This window comes from Halichoerus grypus, chromosome 6 (assembly GCF_964656455.1).
Source record: "Halichoerus grypus chromosome 6, mHalGry1.hap1.1, whole genome shotgun sequence".
Taxonomy (NCBI): Eukaryota; Metazoa; Chordata; class Mammalia; order Carnivora; family Phocidae; genus Halichoerus; species Halichoerus grypus.
The window spans coordinates 102,668,271-102,682,415 of NC_135717.1; the positions used below are offsets into that span (position 1 = coordinate 102,668,271).

The following is a 14,145-nucleotide window of genomic DNA, read 5'->3' on the forward strand; positions in this document are numbered from 1 at the left end:
GTTCCATTTTATAGTGAGGTACAAATCCAACTTCTCCAATTTCCAACCCTGCATCTGATGAAGCTGTCAGCTTATTTTCACACTCTCATCAGAAAAACGGTATCAACAAAAATTTCAGCTTTGGCATATGGTGCAACGGCCAAAGTTGACTGCAGCTACTGACCTGAGTAACTATGCCCCTAAGTGGCAGGCTGTCATCAGCATGGGTAAAATGGTGGCAGGCGGAGAAGCCAAATGTGAGACGGACATCCCAGACATTGGCGACTCCCACAGTACTGGTGGTCAGGGACAGATGGACCATGTTGAGATATCATTAGGATTTCTGTCAGCAACTGCAATGGTCCCAAAGTGGGACAAACCGGATGGGTTATAAACGGGCTAGAAAGACTGGATCTATAACAGCATGGAGAGGATTTTCATGAACAGAGGACAGAAAAGGATGGAGAGCACAGAGTCTGCAGAAAATGGGAACCGAAGAGAGAAATGTAGGCCAGAAGGGAAAAAAAAAAAAATCAACTTTGGCACAGAGCCATTCACCATTAAATGCAATCTTCATTCCTCAAGTTCAATTTTATTTTACCACTTGGTATATTAAAACAAGATGCTTATTTTACCAGGTATCATAATGGCTATTCTGGAATTTAAAAGAGTTGTGCCACAGTGACCCATGTGCCACAAAAATACCTTAACCTATTCTCTGGCTGACTAAATGCAAAATAATTTCCAGAAATCTGAAAGCTTATTCAGTTCAACTGCATGGGTCTGTGTCTAATTTATGCCACAGTGACAGAGGTGAATAGTTGTGACAGACTGTATGTCCAGCAAAGCCCCAAATATTCACAATTCAGTTCTCTCTCTCTCTCTCTCTCTCACACACACACACACAGTTTTTCCATCTCCTTGTCAACTCTGCTGTACTGTATTTATTCCCATAAGCTGCTCCAGTTCTTTTTTAAAAAAGGTAAATATGTCAATGAGTAAATAATCACTTTCCAACAGTGGTTCTCAGTCTAATCTGACCTCCTTGTTGTGATGTGTGAGGTTTATTTAATGAGGGATCTAAGGCTCACAATCTCTGTTTATCCATCAGATATCTATCTGTCTGTTCTTTTATTGAAAATGTTGATGGGGGCTGTGATCCAGACTAGCATGGAGGCTGAGCAAGGGCAAGGCTGGGAACAGGCATGAAGGGAGGTCCCTGAGATAAACACAACCTCCTCCCTAAGTGACGAGATGCATCAGGTCCACCCCATTCCACCCCTCCATTTCCACCAAGCTGTTACTGGAGGTCACCTCCACTCGCCAGGCTGCAGATTCGTGCCCATGTAGACCTGAGAATTTGACTTGGTCTCCAGGATTCAGAGAGATGGCCTATGATTTGTGTTGGCTTCAAGGGAATGATGTGTAAGGCTGGGAATGAACAGATAGACTGGGAAAAAACTGTGACCTCTACTAAAAAATAAAACAACCCAAACAAATAAACAAAAAAATAGCCCTGAAAGCCCCATACTTGGGGGGAGGGGACCCTCCACTGCCTAATGTCCATCCTCAAAGACATCTCATTGTGGAGGTCATTATGGGAAAGTCAGGTGTCAATCCCCCCTCTTTTTTCCTCAGGTTTTATTTTTACAACTATGCCACAAGATTATCAAAGATACTAAAATTGCTTAGAATGTGAGGGAGAATATAATAAAGAATGAACAACAAATAAATTACTCTTAAATACGATTCAGTGGTATTTCCTTTGTAATGCCGGGAAATCACATTAGAGGGCAGGGGGAAAAGGGCAACTATAAAGAGTAGGACCAACAGTATTAATTCTTCTCAACAATCCAAATCACACTGGCTGCCTTCCTGACATATATCCCTATTGCAAGTCAACAATCTGATACACAGTCCGTAGGAGTCATAATGAGAACCCCAAGAGCATTCTCAGCCTATGGTTCTCCTGGTGCATAAACAGTCACTATTGATAAAAAGAATGGAATAATAAGCCTTCATGGTTTAAATACTCTTTCTCTCTACTATACATACATTCCAACAGAGTGATTATCTTCAGCACAAAGAGTAAGAGCAAATTAGTTCACTTTAAAGTTCACCGTTGAAAAGAATTCAACACCACAGTGAATTTGTAGATTGTTCTCTACGTCATGTAATGTAAGTTCAAATGCACTCCTAGTGAAAAAGGGTATGAATAGGAGGAGGAGATGAAGGAGAGGCACAGAATAAGACAAATTCTACATTTAAATTCTCAAGGATCCCAAGCATATTCTTTTATGATAAATAATAAACTACTCCTTGAGGTCTTAAATTTCTTATACTATGAAAACAGGACCGATTAAGAAACAACCTCTAAAGTTATCCTGCTGTTATTTCTACAGAAAGAAAGTTTAGATTCTGTGTCCTAGCCCTCCCACTCGATCCTAGACAAGAGCTTATCAAAAGTCAAACATATACTCTTTGAGCTGCTTCCCTGCAGGAATACTCCCAAGTGGATATGGAAGTGGCCTGGAGGAGCCTGCAATCTATAATGCCATCTCACTTAACTTACTTGTATAGAGAAAGAATGTGTTTTTGTTTTCAGTAAGTGTAAAAATGTACAAGAACAAAATGTTTGAAGAAGGCCTATGGAGGGTGGGGTTGGGGGCAGGGTGGGGATTGGGAAATGACACACCTGCTGTTTTATTCATTACATGTGCTAATTTTTAGCTTTGTAAAGTCAATTATTAAAATATTAAATAACAAAGAAGCGTCAATACAACTGTAACAGGGTAGATGATGTCCCTCTCCTCGAGAGCCCTGGTATACCAAGGCAGGATGACAGAGGAAGAAAACCAGACAAAACTAACCGGTCAACACAGCCAGAGGACAGTAGAAGCAGCACAGCAGGAGAGGGGAAAGTAGGCAGAGACTTAAAAGATGGAGGCTGAATCCTGTGTACATGTGCACATTTTTTATACTTTTATTCATTTAGATGATATATACTGAGCAACGAACAATAAAATTTAGATAATAAATATTGGATGCAGCAAGCTCCTGATGCTAGAAATATGACAGTGAACAAAACAAAAAAAATCTTTGTCCTCATGGGGTGTACATTCTAGTTGGAGGAAAGAGACATTACATAAAATAACAAAGTTACATAGCATTTTAGAAATTGGAAGTATAGTGAAGAAAAGTTAGAAGGGAGAAGAGTGGAGGGTAGATGATTGCATTTTAAATAGGGTACATATGGGGGCACCTGGGTGGCTTAGTCGGTTGATATCCAACTGTTGGTTTCGGCTCAGGTCATGATCTCAGGGTCCTGAGTTTGAGCTCAGCGCAGAGTCTGCTTGTCCCTCTCCCTTCCTCTCACCCTTCCCCGTTTTCGCTCTCTCGTTCTCTCTCACAAATAAATAAATAAACAAATAGGGTACATATGGTAGGCTTTACTAAGAAGGTGAAATTTGAGCTCAAGTTTATGTAACTAATTGGCACGCTAGATTTTCTTGAGGATGATTATTCATATCATAGTTGTCTTATCAACCTGATTTACAAAATGATTAAGAAGTGGATTACTTTAAGTAAGGTGCTGGGGGGAAAAATAGTTTCTTCAAAATATGGTGCAGAGGTAAGTGGATATCCACCAGCCAAAAAATGAAGCTGGACTCCCATACCACTACAGACACAAAAATAACTCAGAACGGATCAGTGACCCAAATATAAGAGCTTAAACTATAAAACTCTTAGAACAAAATAGAGTCATAAAACTTCATGACCTCAGCTTTGGTAACGGATTCTTAGGTTTGACAACAAAAGCAATGAAGAAAAACAAAACAAAAAAAAGAAAGAAAGAAAAGAGACTGCACTTCATTGAATTAAAAACTTGTGTGCATTAAAGGACATTATCAAGAATGTGAAAAGACAATCTAAAGAATGGAAGAAAATATCTGCAAATCATTTATCTGTTGGGGATTTAATATGTTAAATATATAAAGAACTCTTACAACTCAACAACAAAAAGACAACCTAACTGAAAAATGAGCAAAGGACTAGAATATACGTTTCTCCAACGAAGATATACAGATGGCCAATAAGCACATGAAAAGACGTTCATCATTGTTCATTAAAGAAATTCAAATCAAAACCACAAAGATACAGCTCTTCACACCTACTAGGATGGCTTTAAACAAAATAATGGAAAAGAACAAGTATTACCAAAGATTAGATATATAGGAACGATTATATACTCTGGGTGAGAATGTTAAATGGTACAGCCAATATGAAAAATAGTTCCTAGAAAAGTTAAGTACATAATTACCATATGACCCAGCAGTTTCAGTCTTAGGTATATATCCAAAAGAAATGAAAACATATGTCCATGCAGAAACCTATACACAAATGTTGTAATATAGCAATGCCTATAACAGCAGAAAGGTGGAAATGACATGGATGTCCACAAACAGATGAATGGATAAACAAATTATGGTGTACACATCCAATGGAATATTATTCAGCCACTAAAAGGAACTAAGTATTGATACATGCTACAACTTGGATGAATTTCAAAAATATTATCCAAAGTGTCACAAAGGTCACATATTGTATAATTCTTTTTATATGATATATCCAGAAGAGGCCAATCCACTGAGACAGAAAGCAGATTAGATGTCACCTGGGGATGGGGAGGGGAGAGTTGGGAGTGATTGGTATGGGGTGTTTTTAATGAAGTGATGAAAAGGTTTTGAAATTAGAGAGAGCTGGTAGTTACACATTATGAATACATTAAGTACCACTAAACTGTACACTTTAAAATGGTTAATTGTAGGGGCGCCTGGGTGGCTCAGTCGTTAAGCGTCTGCCTTCGGCTCAGGTCATGATCCCAGGGTCCTGGGATCGAGCCCCGCATCGGGCTCCCTGCTCGGCGGGAAGCCTGCTTCCCCCTCTCCCACTCCCCCTGCTTGTGTTCCCTCTCTCACTGTGTCTCTCTCTGTCAAATAAATAAATAAAATCTTTAAAAAAAAAACGGTAATTGTATATGAATTTTTCCTTAATAAAAAAGAAGGTTTTAGTCATTCAAAAATTTTTTTCATCAAATTTTCAGGATCACATGTTTGTATTTTATATTCAAATGTCAGTTCTGTATTCTAGCCTTTAATCTCTTTGTAACATTTTAATCTTTTTAAAAAACATAGCTTTATTGAGATATAGCCCACATATAATAGAATTCACCCCATTTTGTGTGTATATTTTGGTGAGTTTTGGTAAACATTTGTCATTTAGCAATCACCACCACAATTAAATTTTAAAAGCATTCAACATCCCAAAAAGTTCCCTTAAGTCTGTTTATACCCACTCCCCAACCCACATATTTTCTGACATAATTCTGCCTTCTCTAGGCATTTCTGGGCAATTCTAGAAAAGGCAGAATTACAGTAACAGACATTTTGTATGAATGAATTTTGTATGAATGGAATCATACATTATGTAATTTTATATGTCTGACTTTTTTTTTTTTAAGATTTTATTTTTAAGTAATCTCTACAGCCAACGTGGGCTCTAACTTACAACTTCGAGAGCAAGAGTCACATGCTCTACCTACTGAGCCAGCCAGGCACGCCCATCTGGCTTCTTTTACTTAGTAAGATGTGTTTCAGGTTCATGTATGTTTTTTTATGTATAAGTAAATTATTTGTTCCTTTACATTTCTGAATAATTTACCATATTATGTGTATCCATTTATATTTTGAGGTTACTGGATTGTTTCCATTTTTCAGCTATTATGAATACTTACAAGACTCTTATATGTTGTATGGACGGAAGTTTCTATCTCTCTTTGGTAGATATTGAGTAGAATTGCTTATTTTCATATTTAACTTTTTAAGTAACTGCTAAATTTTTCCAAAGTGGCTGAGCTATTTTTCAACCCTCATCAGTATAAGGGGTCCAGTTGCTCTACATTCTGGCCAACACTTAGTATTGTGAATCTTTTTAATTATAGTCATTCTGGTGGGTATGCAGAGATTTCTTTTTGTGGCTTTAATTAGCATTTCCATAATGACTAATGATGCTGAGCATCTTTCTATATGTTTATTAACCTTTGCATATCTTCTTCTGTGAAGTGTCTGTTTGAATTTTTTGCCCATTTTTAATGAGTATTTGTCTTATTACTGAGTTTTAAGAGCTCTTTAAATGTCCCAGATACAACTCCTTTGTAGATATTTGTTTTGCAAATACCTTCTCCCAGTTTGTGACTTGCCTTTTGAGTGATTTAACATCATCCTTTTTTTTTTAAGATTTTATTTATTCATTTGACAGAGAGAGAGCACAAGCAGGGGGAGTAGCAGGCAGAGGGAGAAGCAGGTTCCCCACTGAGTAAGGAGCCCAATGCGGGGCTTGATCCCAAGACCCTGGGATCATGACCTAAGCCGAAGGCAGACACTTAACCGACTGAGCTACCCAGGTGCCCCTAACATTATCTTTTGATGAGCAATCGAACACCTTTTTTTAAGTGGAGCCTATGGGCAGCTTGAATTCATGACCCTGAGATCAAGACCTGAGCTGAGATCAAGAGTCGGAGGTTTAACCAGCTGAGCCACCCCGGCGCCCCTGATGAGCAAAATTTTTAATTCTAATGATGTCTAATCTGTCATCTTTTTCTTTTATAACCTGTACTTTATGAGTCCTAAGAAATCTTTGCTTAACCCAAGTCCACAAAGATTTTTCTCCTGTTTCCTTTTAGAGTTTTTGGTATTATTTAATTCTTTTGTTTAGGATTGCAATCCACTTAGAATTAATTTCTCAGTGTACAGTATGACATAAGGGTTAAATGTCACATTTTTTCCTTATAGATATTCCATTATTTCAGTACCTTTATTTAAAAGACCATCCCTTCCCCACTGAATTATCTTGGTAACCTTGCCAAAAATCAATAGAGCATGTAAATGTGAGCTTACTTTTGGATTCTTAATTCTATTCTGTTTTCTATTTACTATCTCCCCCCCCCCCCCGCCCGAGTTTCGGTCACACTCTCCTGTTTCTTTACATGTTCAGTAATCTGATTAAAAACTAAGCCTTGTGTATCATACATTGTACTGCCTCTGTATTCCATTGTGTTCTGAAATTTGCTGGTTTTACTGTTTTAATATATAATGAACTTGCCTAGACTCAAAATGAAGAATCTGTTTCTCTGTAGAGAGCTGAAATTTTTGCTCAGGTTTCTTTTTGCCCCCTTTTACCTGAATCTCTGAGGGAATCTCTCTTGCACCTGCACAGCTTTTTGACCAGCCAATGATTTCAACAATAGTTATACAACGACAACTCAAGCCAATGAAGCCTCCCCTCTCTGCTGCCCAACCTGTGTATGGGTGAAAAAATTCATTCAGATTTGTAGGAAATAAATAAGTCTCCCCAGGCTTTCAATTTTGCTTGTGCTCCCGGGGGAGCCCCATGTTGTTTAGCAGCCAGCCATGAATGCATGCAGAGCCTATTATCTCAGCCCTTCCACAGCTCTCTTGTTTCCACAAGTTCCCCCTGAAGTTTCTTGCTGCTCTGCTACTCTCCCAAACCAAATCAGCCTCTAACTAGTAAACCTGTGGGTCTTTTCATACCAGCTGGGCTGGGCGAGGCGGGGGGGTATATGTGGGGGTGGGGGGATAGGAATCCCCTCAAGCAAGAAGCATCTTCCCCAGTGCAGTAGCAGTTTTTCCTAAGTAAACATTTTCAAGTTCTTTGCTGTCTTTGGTCATTCTTGAAACTGCTGCATCTAATAATTTTTTTCCAGTTTTATACCATTCTTTTTTTTTTTTTCAAGGAAAAATCACCCAACCCACCCAGTCAGGCAGGCAGTCCTTAGTGGAAGTAGCATCTTAACCATATTTTAAGCACTTATGAATATATTATCATGATCTCATTTATCATTACATGAAACCAAACAAGTTACTGCAAAAATTAGTCAACTGTAGCAGGAAAAAAAATTCTTATTTGCAAACATTAAATTTCAGATCCAATTTCTACAGGGTTGGTAGCACAGTAAAAGATACCATATAATTAAGGTGGCCGTGATCTGCTAACTCCACGAAGGTCTTTAAAATATGTATGACTTACCTGGAAAAATTTAAATTTTTTTAGTTTTTTAGACAAAAGAGTAGATTCCATTTAGACCTAGACCTAGACCACGTGGGGGCCTGGGGTGGGGAAGGCGTCACCAAGTATACAGCATCTCTCTTCAAATGCAGAGAGTTCGGTTGGATTTTAAGAAAATTACCTTGAAGGCTGCTAAACAATGAAGGCTCAATAAGGTCATGACAACTGCCAGAAGGATGGTGGCTAAGTTCCGCACGTCCCATATGGTCTCTACCAGAGGAATACTGCCGACCTGCCAGTCATAGCACAGGGTAACGGGTGCAAGCAGAAGCCACACGTTGAAGGCCAAGAGGTAGGAATAGGTAAGGAACCTGCGAAGAGAAGAAGAATCACTGAAACACAACTCAAGGTCCATGATACTCTGCAAACATTCGTTTACCATGGTTTGATTAAATAGCATTGTATACTGTTGGTGTTATTGGAAAAGACAAGGTAAGATGGAAAGCCACCCATTCATTTCATCATTAAATAGATCATTCTGGAATATATTTAACAGTTCCAGGCACTGTGGCAGGTGCTGGCCTTTCAACGGTGAACAAAGACAAGAGTTTCCATGACATATATTTAAAAATTATCATATAAATAAATACATTACATCCTGAGATAAATGCCAAGAAGGAAAAGTTTGATGAAAATATATGACAGAAATGCTGTTCTGCTAGGTATGATTCCCTGGGTAAGAGACAGACCTTTAAACTCTCCTTTTTTTCATAGTGCCCAGAAAACTGCTGTAGATAGTAAAATATTTAATCATGTTTATAACAGACTGATCATACTGAATTATTTCAAAAAAATCAGAGCATCTGCGGTAGGGAAATGAAGTCTCTTAGTCCCAAGTAAAGGGGCTAGCCTTCAAGAGAAGGGAAGGACAGCTATCGTCCTGCCAAGGAGAACAGACAGACCCAGGGAAGGGAGATAATGAACACAGGTGATGCTCCTGTTTTCTGGTTGTGTCTAGCCACTAAGGGAAGGTGAAAGGCATTCCAACTGACCCCGTTCCTTTCAGGGTAGAGGAAACTGAAGTTATTTAAATATGTTCGGCCAACACAAATCCATTAAGTAGTGGTTAGACCCTTGAGAATTGCAGAACTATCAGCACATAACCAACTTCACCCAAACCTGTGCTCTAGGAGACACCAAGCTCCAGCATGGCTTCTAGCAGCATGAGGCGCATCCCTAGGATGACCCCGGCCCCCATTAGAACCCTTGCCTGAGAAAGCACAATGCTGCCAAGGAGAACTTACTGTTGGTTCTAGCCAGTACCAGACAAAGGGCCTCTGACCTCCCTGTCTTAGAGCATTTCTATAAAGGGCTGACAATTGTGAATATGTCTCTCCCACGACTCACAAGTCTTTCTCAAGGACCTGAGAGCCATTCCTTTAAAATGTCCTCATCAGGAAGGACAGGGCCTGTCTCCCAGTGTCTGTAAGATGATAACTGCCAGCCAGCAGACACAGCCAGCCTAAATGCACTTGGACGACGGTTCCTTTGTAATTTTTCACTTCTCGGCCTCTTCTGAGCCCCGGCTTGCCCCGCTACTCTCACTCTTCCTTTAAAATGCCCAATCGGGGCGGGGCGCCTGGGTGGCTCAGTCATTAAGCATCTGCCTTCAGCTCAGGTCATGATCCCAGGGTCCTGGGATCAAGCCCCGCATCGGGCTCCCTGCTCTGCGGGAAGCCTGCTTCATCCTCTCCCACTCCCCCTGCTTGTGTTCCCTCTCTCGCTATCTCTCTCTCTGTCAAACAAATAAATAAAATCTTAAACAATAAATAAATAAAATAAAATAAAATGCCCAATCACTTCTGCACAAATCAGAAGAGCGCTCAGCTCCCCCCTGCCCCCGCTTAACAGCAGTTACTGAATGAAATTTATTTTCACGGTTTCAACAGATGTCCAGCCATGTTTCTGTTTGACACCCTATATGGGATTAAATAGAATAATTAGATAAATTCCTTGTCCTCAAAAAAATGCATAACCCAATAGTGAAAACAAGATATACACAATCAAAGAAGCAGAATGAGATGAGCACCATGACAGTGCAGAACGTGAAGGGAAGTCTTCCGACAGATTCTTTTGGAGGGATTCTTGGATTGGCAAAGGGGTTAGATCAAATCATTTCTAGTTAGCTTCCAATATGAAGAGTTCTTTCACCTTGAATTCCTCTCCACAAATAGCTACTGGTTGGGAACACCCTTCCCAGACCTTCCCAACTGATCTCCTTCCCTTCCCTCCTCTCCCTCCAAGGTTGGCAGTTACAAATCATCAATGATGGCCAGGTGAGGCTTAGGGGTGGGGATTACTCACTGTCCCGAATCTCAAACCCCAACAGAGAAATAGGTTGAAGGAGTGGGGATACTTTTTTTTTTTAAGATTTATTTATTATTTATTTGAGAGAGAAAGAACAAGCGAGAGGGGCTGGGGGAGAGGAAGAGAGAATCTCAAGCAGACTCCAAGCTGAGCATGGAGCCTAAGGTGGGGCTTGATGTCATGACCCCGAGATCACGACCCCGAGATCACAACCTGAGCCAAAACCAAGAGTCAGATGCTTAACGGACTGTGCCACCCAGGCGCTCCAGGAGTGGGGATACTTCAGTGGTGTTTTCCAACTCTTTTCCTCTCTGCTGGTATTTTTAATAAAATGTTAATGTACAAATCTTGTGGTACACACTGAAAGCTTAATGAAGTCCAAGCTTTATTATTTAACAACAATCAAAACAAAAACACTGCCTCATCCCTTTTAGCCTGGGGGCTGAGAAATTGTCTCCTGAGAGAATGCCAACTTCACAGGAAGATGACTGGGTTACTTTGGACTTTGTTTTTTCACAGAGCTTCTAAGCTGACACAATCTGCTTGTTAGCTCAAGGGAGATTCTCTGTGACTTGGCTTTAAAGAAGGTGGAACCATCAAACAGGAAAATCACAACGTTTTGTCACTCAGTTACTCTCCAGGTCTTAAAAATTACTTTTAAAAAATGGTATCTTTCCTTCTTGATATACTAGTTACCAGCAATGATTATAAATGGCTGCTAAAATTATTAGGTGAAAGCTAATAGGGTACTTCATAACGGATGGATCAGGCTACATCAGGTGCCTAGAACTGACTAACCAATTTTAACATCACAGAAAGGGAGACTAATAGCCAGATGTCCTCCTGATGGAGATATATGTCACCACCTATGAAGTAGTCTTGTTCCGCCCCAAAAAAAGAAAAGAAAGAAAGAAAATCAAACTTGAATCTGATTAAGCCCTGTATCACCAGTTTACATCAAATACAGAAAAAGCTAAAACCTGCTACAGGACACCACAGGAACGCAATGTGACAAATCCAGAATGTTGCCATTCCACAGAACAAATGATGGCCAGCTGTCCCACAAAGACATTGTAAGAGGGGTGACAGGGGCAGAGGGGCAAAGGGGAAGAAAGAAGAGGGCATCTGTCAGTCAGATGAGACCTAAGAGGCGTATCAAACAAAGTGCAGATATTGTTTAGGTACTAATTCAAACAATCCATTATGAAAAATAACCACTTATGAGCAGGAAAAAACTCGAGAATCCTTGTTAATTTTTAAAGTGCGATAAATGGTATTGTGGTTATATTTTTTAAGGATCCTTAGCTTTCAGAAATACATACTAAAAAATATATGCATATGAAATGCAAACCTGAGATTTGCTTCAAAATGATGGACTGAGGGTAAGGGCACAGAAGTGGGTGGCGGTATGAATGAAACAAGATCGGCCATGAGCTACAACTGTTGAAACTGGGTAATGGGTCTGTAGTGATTCTTCATGCCATCTGCTCTACTTTTGCATGTATTTGTTATTATCCATAATAAAAACTATTTTTTCTTAACTAGGCAACAGAAATGCAACAGGAATACTTTGTTATGTCTAACGGCAGCTTGACCATGGAATAGCTGCAAATGCTAATGTGGATTTTTTTTTTTTTAAAGTAAGCTCCATACCCAGTGTGGAGCCCAATTCCGGGTTAAAACTCAAGACCCTGAGATCAAGACCTGAGCTGAGATCAAGAGTCAGACGCTTAACCAACTGAGCCACCCAGGCACCCCACTAATGTGGCAATTTTAATTTTAATTATTAAGTTTACATTTGGGCCTTGCCCTGCAAACTGTCCTCAGTTTCTTATATTTTTTTAAGTGTTTTTATTTATGTAAGTGACCTTCACACCCAACATGGGGCTCAAACTCACGACCCTGAGATCAAGAGTTGCATGCTCTTCCAACCGAGTCAGCCAGTGCCCTAGTTTCTTATATTTTCTTTCTTTTTTTTTTTTAAAGATTTTATTTATGTATTTGACAGAGAGAGGGCAGGAGAGCACAAGCAGGAGGAGCGGCAGGCAGAGGGAGAGAGAGAAGCAGGCCTCCCACGGAGCAGGGAGCCTGATGCGGGGCTCAATCCCAACACCCTGGGATTATTACCTGAGCAGAAGGCAGCCGCTTAACTAACTGAGCCACCCAGGCGCCCCATAGTTCCTTATATTTTCTAGACTTGAAATACCGTGTTGACAAAAGGAAAGAATAAGGAATAATTTTTTCAGTTACAATCTCAGTGTAGCTATTTAGATTTTTTAAAAAAAAATGTTCATTGTGACTTTTTATACAGGCTATAACCCAAATATGTTAAAACAGTAAAATAAACCACAGAACTAAAAGCAACTTACCTTCCTGTAACACTAGGAAAGTCGACACCATTAATGTACTCCTTTTAATACATATGTATTGTCTCCAGAAACTCAAAAGACATCACCTACCTTGTAGTGCATATGAATTCAGATCAAAGTTGCTAGTAAACTCTTTAAAAACTATTTCAAATACTGAAACAGCATTGGAAAATTTCTGCAAATTTAAGCATAAAGAAGCCACTTGGAATCACGTCAAAAGCTAATTACATTTTAGGGGGCTAGTTGAGCTAGCTGTAATCAGCAACTCAAGGCTTTCTTTTAACTCACTGACTATGAATTACATTTTAAACTAATCATCTTGTTTATTTCTGCTAAAATTTCAAAAATGGAATAATCTGTTGCATATCTCTGCCCTGCTGAGTTTTCTTTTTTCAAAGCAGGAGGAAAACCAAAATGAATTATTCACCAATTTTCTACCATGAATTCTGCTAACAGGAGGAAAGCCACTAGGATATCCTGCCAACAAAATAGAAGGGAAAACACAGGAATTCAGCTTGAACAATTCAGTCATGAAGTTGCGTTGACAAGCCAGGGGCTACGGGAGAGGGAGCAGGCATGCGTCTAATGGTATCTACGCAAACCGGGTGCCTCTTAAAATCTAAATCTTCATTTTTATCAAGAGAAAATGAAAGTGTCATAAGGACAAAAATATAGATTCTGTTCCTCGCCTTTGAAAAAACTGTTTTGGCTAAGAAATAACATGAGCCTAGCTTGTTTCCTTATCCTAGAAAGATGCCTAGGGTAGGTACATACGAAAAAATCATGCATCGCAAGCAGAAATATACAGCACTTGCTTGTTTTATATAAAAATGTTACTGCTCAAAGGATCCTTTCTCATTCCCCAAAAAGTCCTTCATTGTTTCATAAACACAGGATACTGGGTCTACTGTATACAGAGTCCTCTCAGGAAGGGCATCGGCTAACACTGTCCATAGACTGGCCTCGGTATAAACCACCTTTACCACCACCCTGGAGCACCCCCGCTGCCCTGACTCCGTCTCTAGCTCCTAGGTTTTGGTGACCTGTCCTACCCGTCCCTACACTGTCCCCTATTTTCCACTCTTGAATTACCACTGGTTTCCAAAGGGTCTCCACAGTCTCATGGTGCCCCAGCAATAATGGCAGGCTTTTTTCAGGCATAACCTGCTTATTATCATCATTTGCCATCTTCTCCTACCTCCTATCATCTTCTCCAGAACTAGCCAAAGAAAGCTGCCTCCTGCACTGCCCTTCTCCAGAGACACGAACATCCTCAGTGGAATTCAATAAATGTTGAGGAACTACTCTGTGTACTTTTCTAGGTGCTGAAGGGTAATAAGATCTA

The 14,145-nt window shown here is 39.8% G+C and overlaps 1 protein-coding gene across 3 annotated transcripts in view; it reads right to left on the minus strand.

The window, feature by feature from the left end:
• The window catches only part of TMTC1 (transmembrane O-mannosyltransferase targeting cadherins 1), a 259,957-nt gene that overhangs the window by 106,384 nt on the left and 139,428 nt on the right, over positions 1–14,145 (minus strand). For 2 of the 3 annotated variants that reach the window (XM_078075832.1, XM_078075831.1), the window contains one exon: positions 8,246–8,435. The exons of the other annotated variant lie outside the window; for it this stretch is intronic. In XM_078075832.1, the coding sequence (XP_077931958.1) occupies positions 8,246–8,435 (190 nt within the window). The remainder of the gene's footprint in view (positions 1–8,245; positions 8,436–14,145) is intronic. 3 annotated transcript variants of the gene reach the window in all.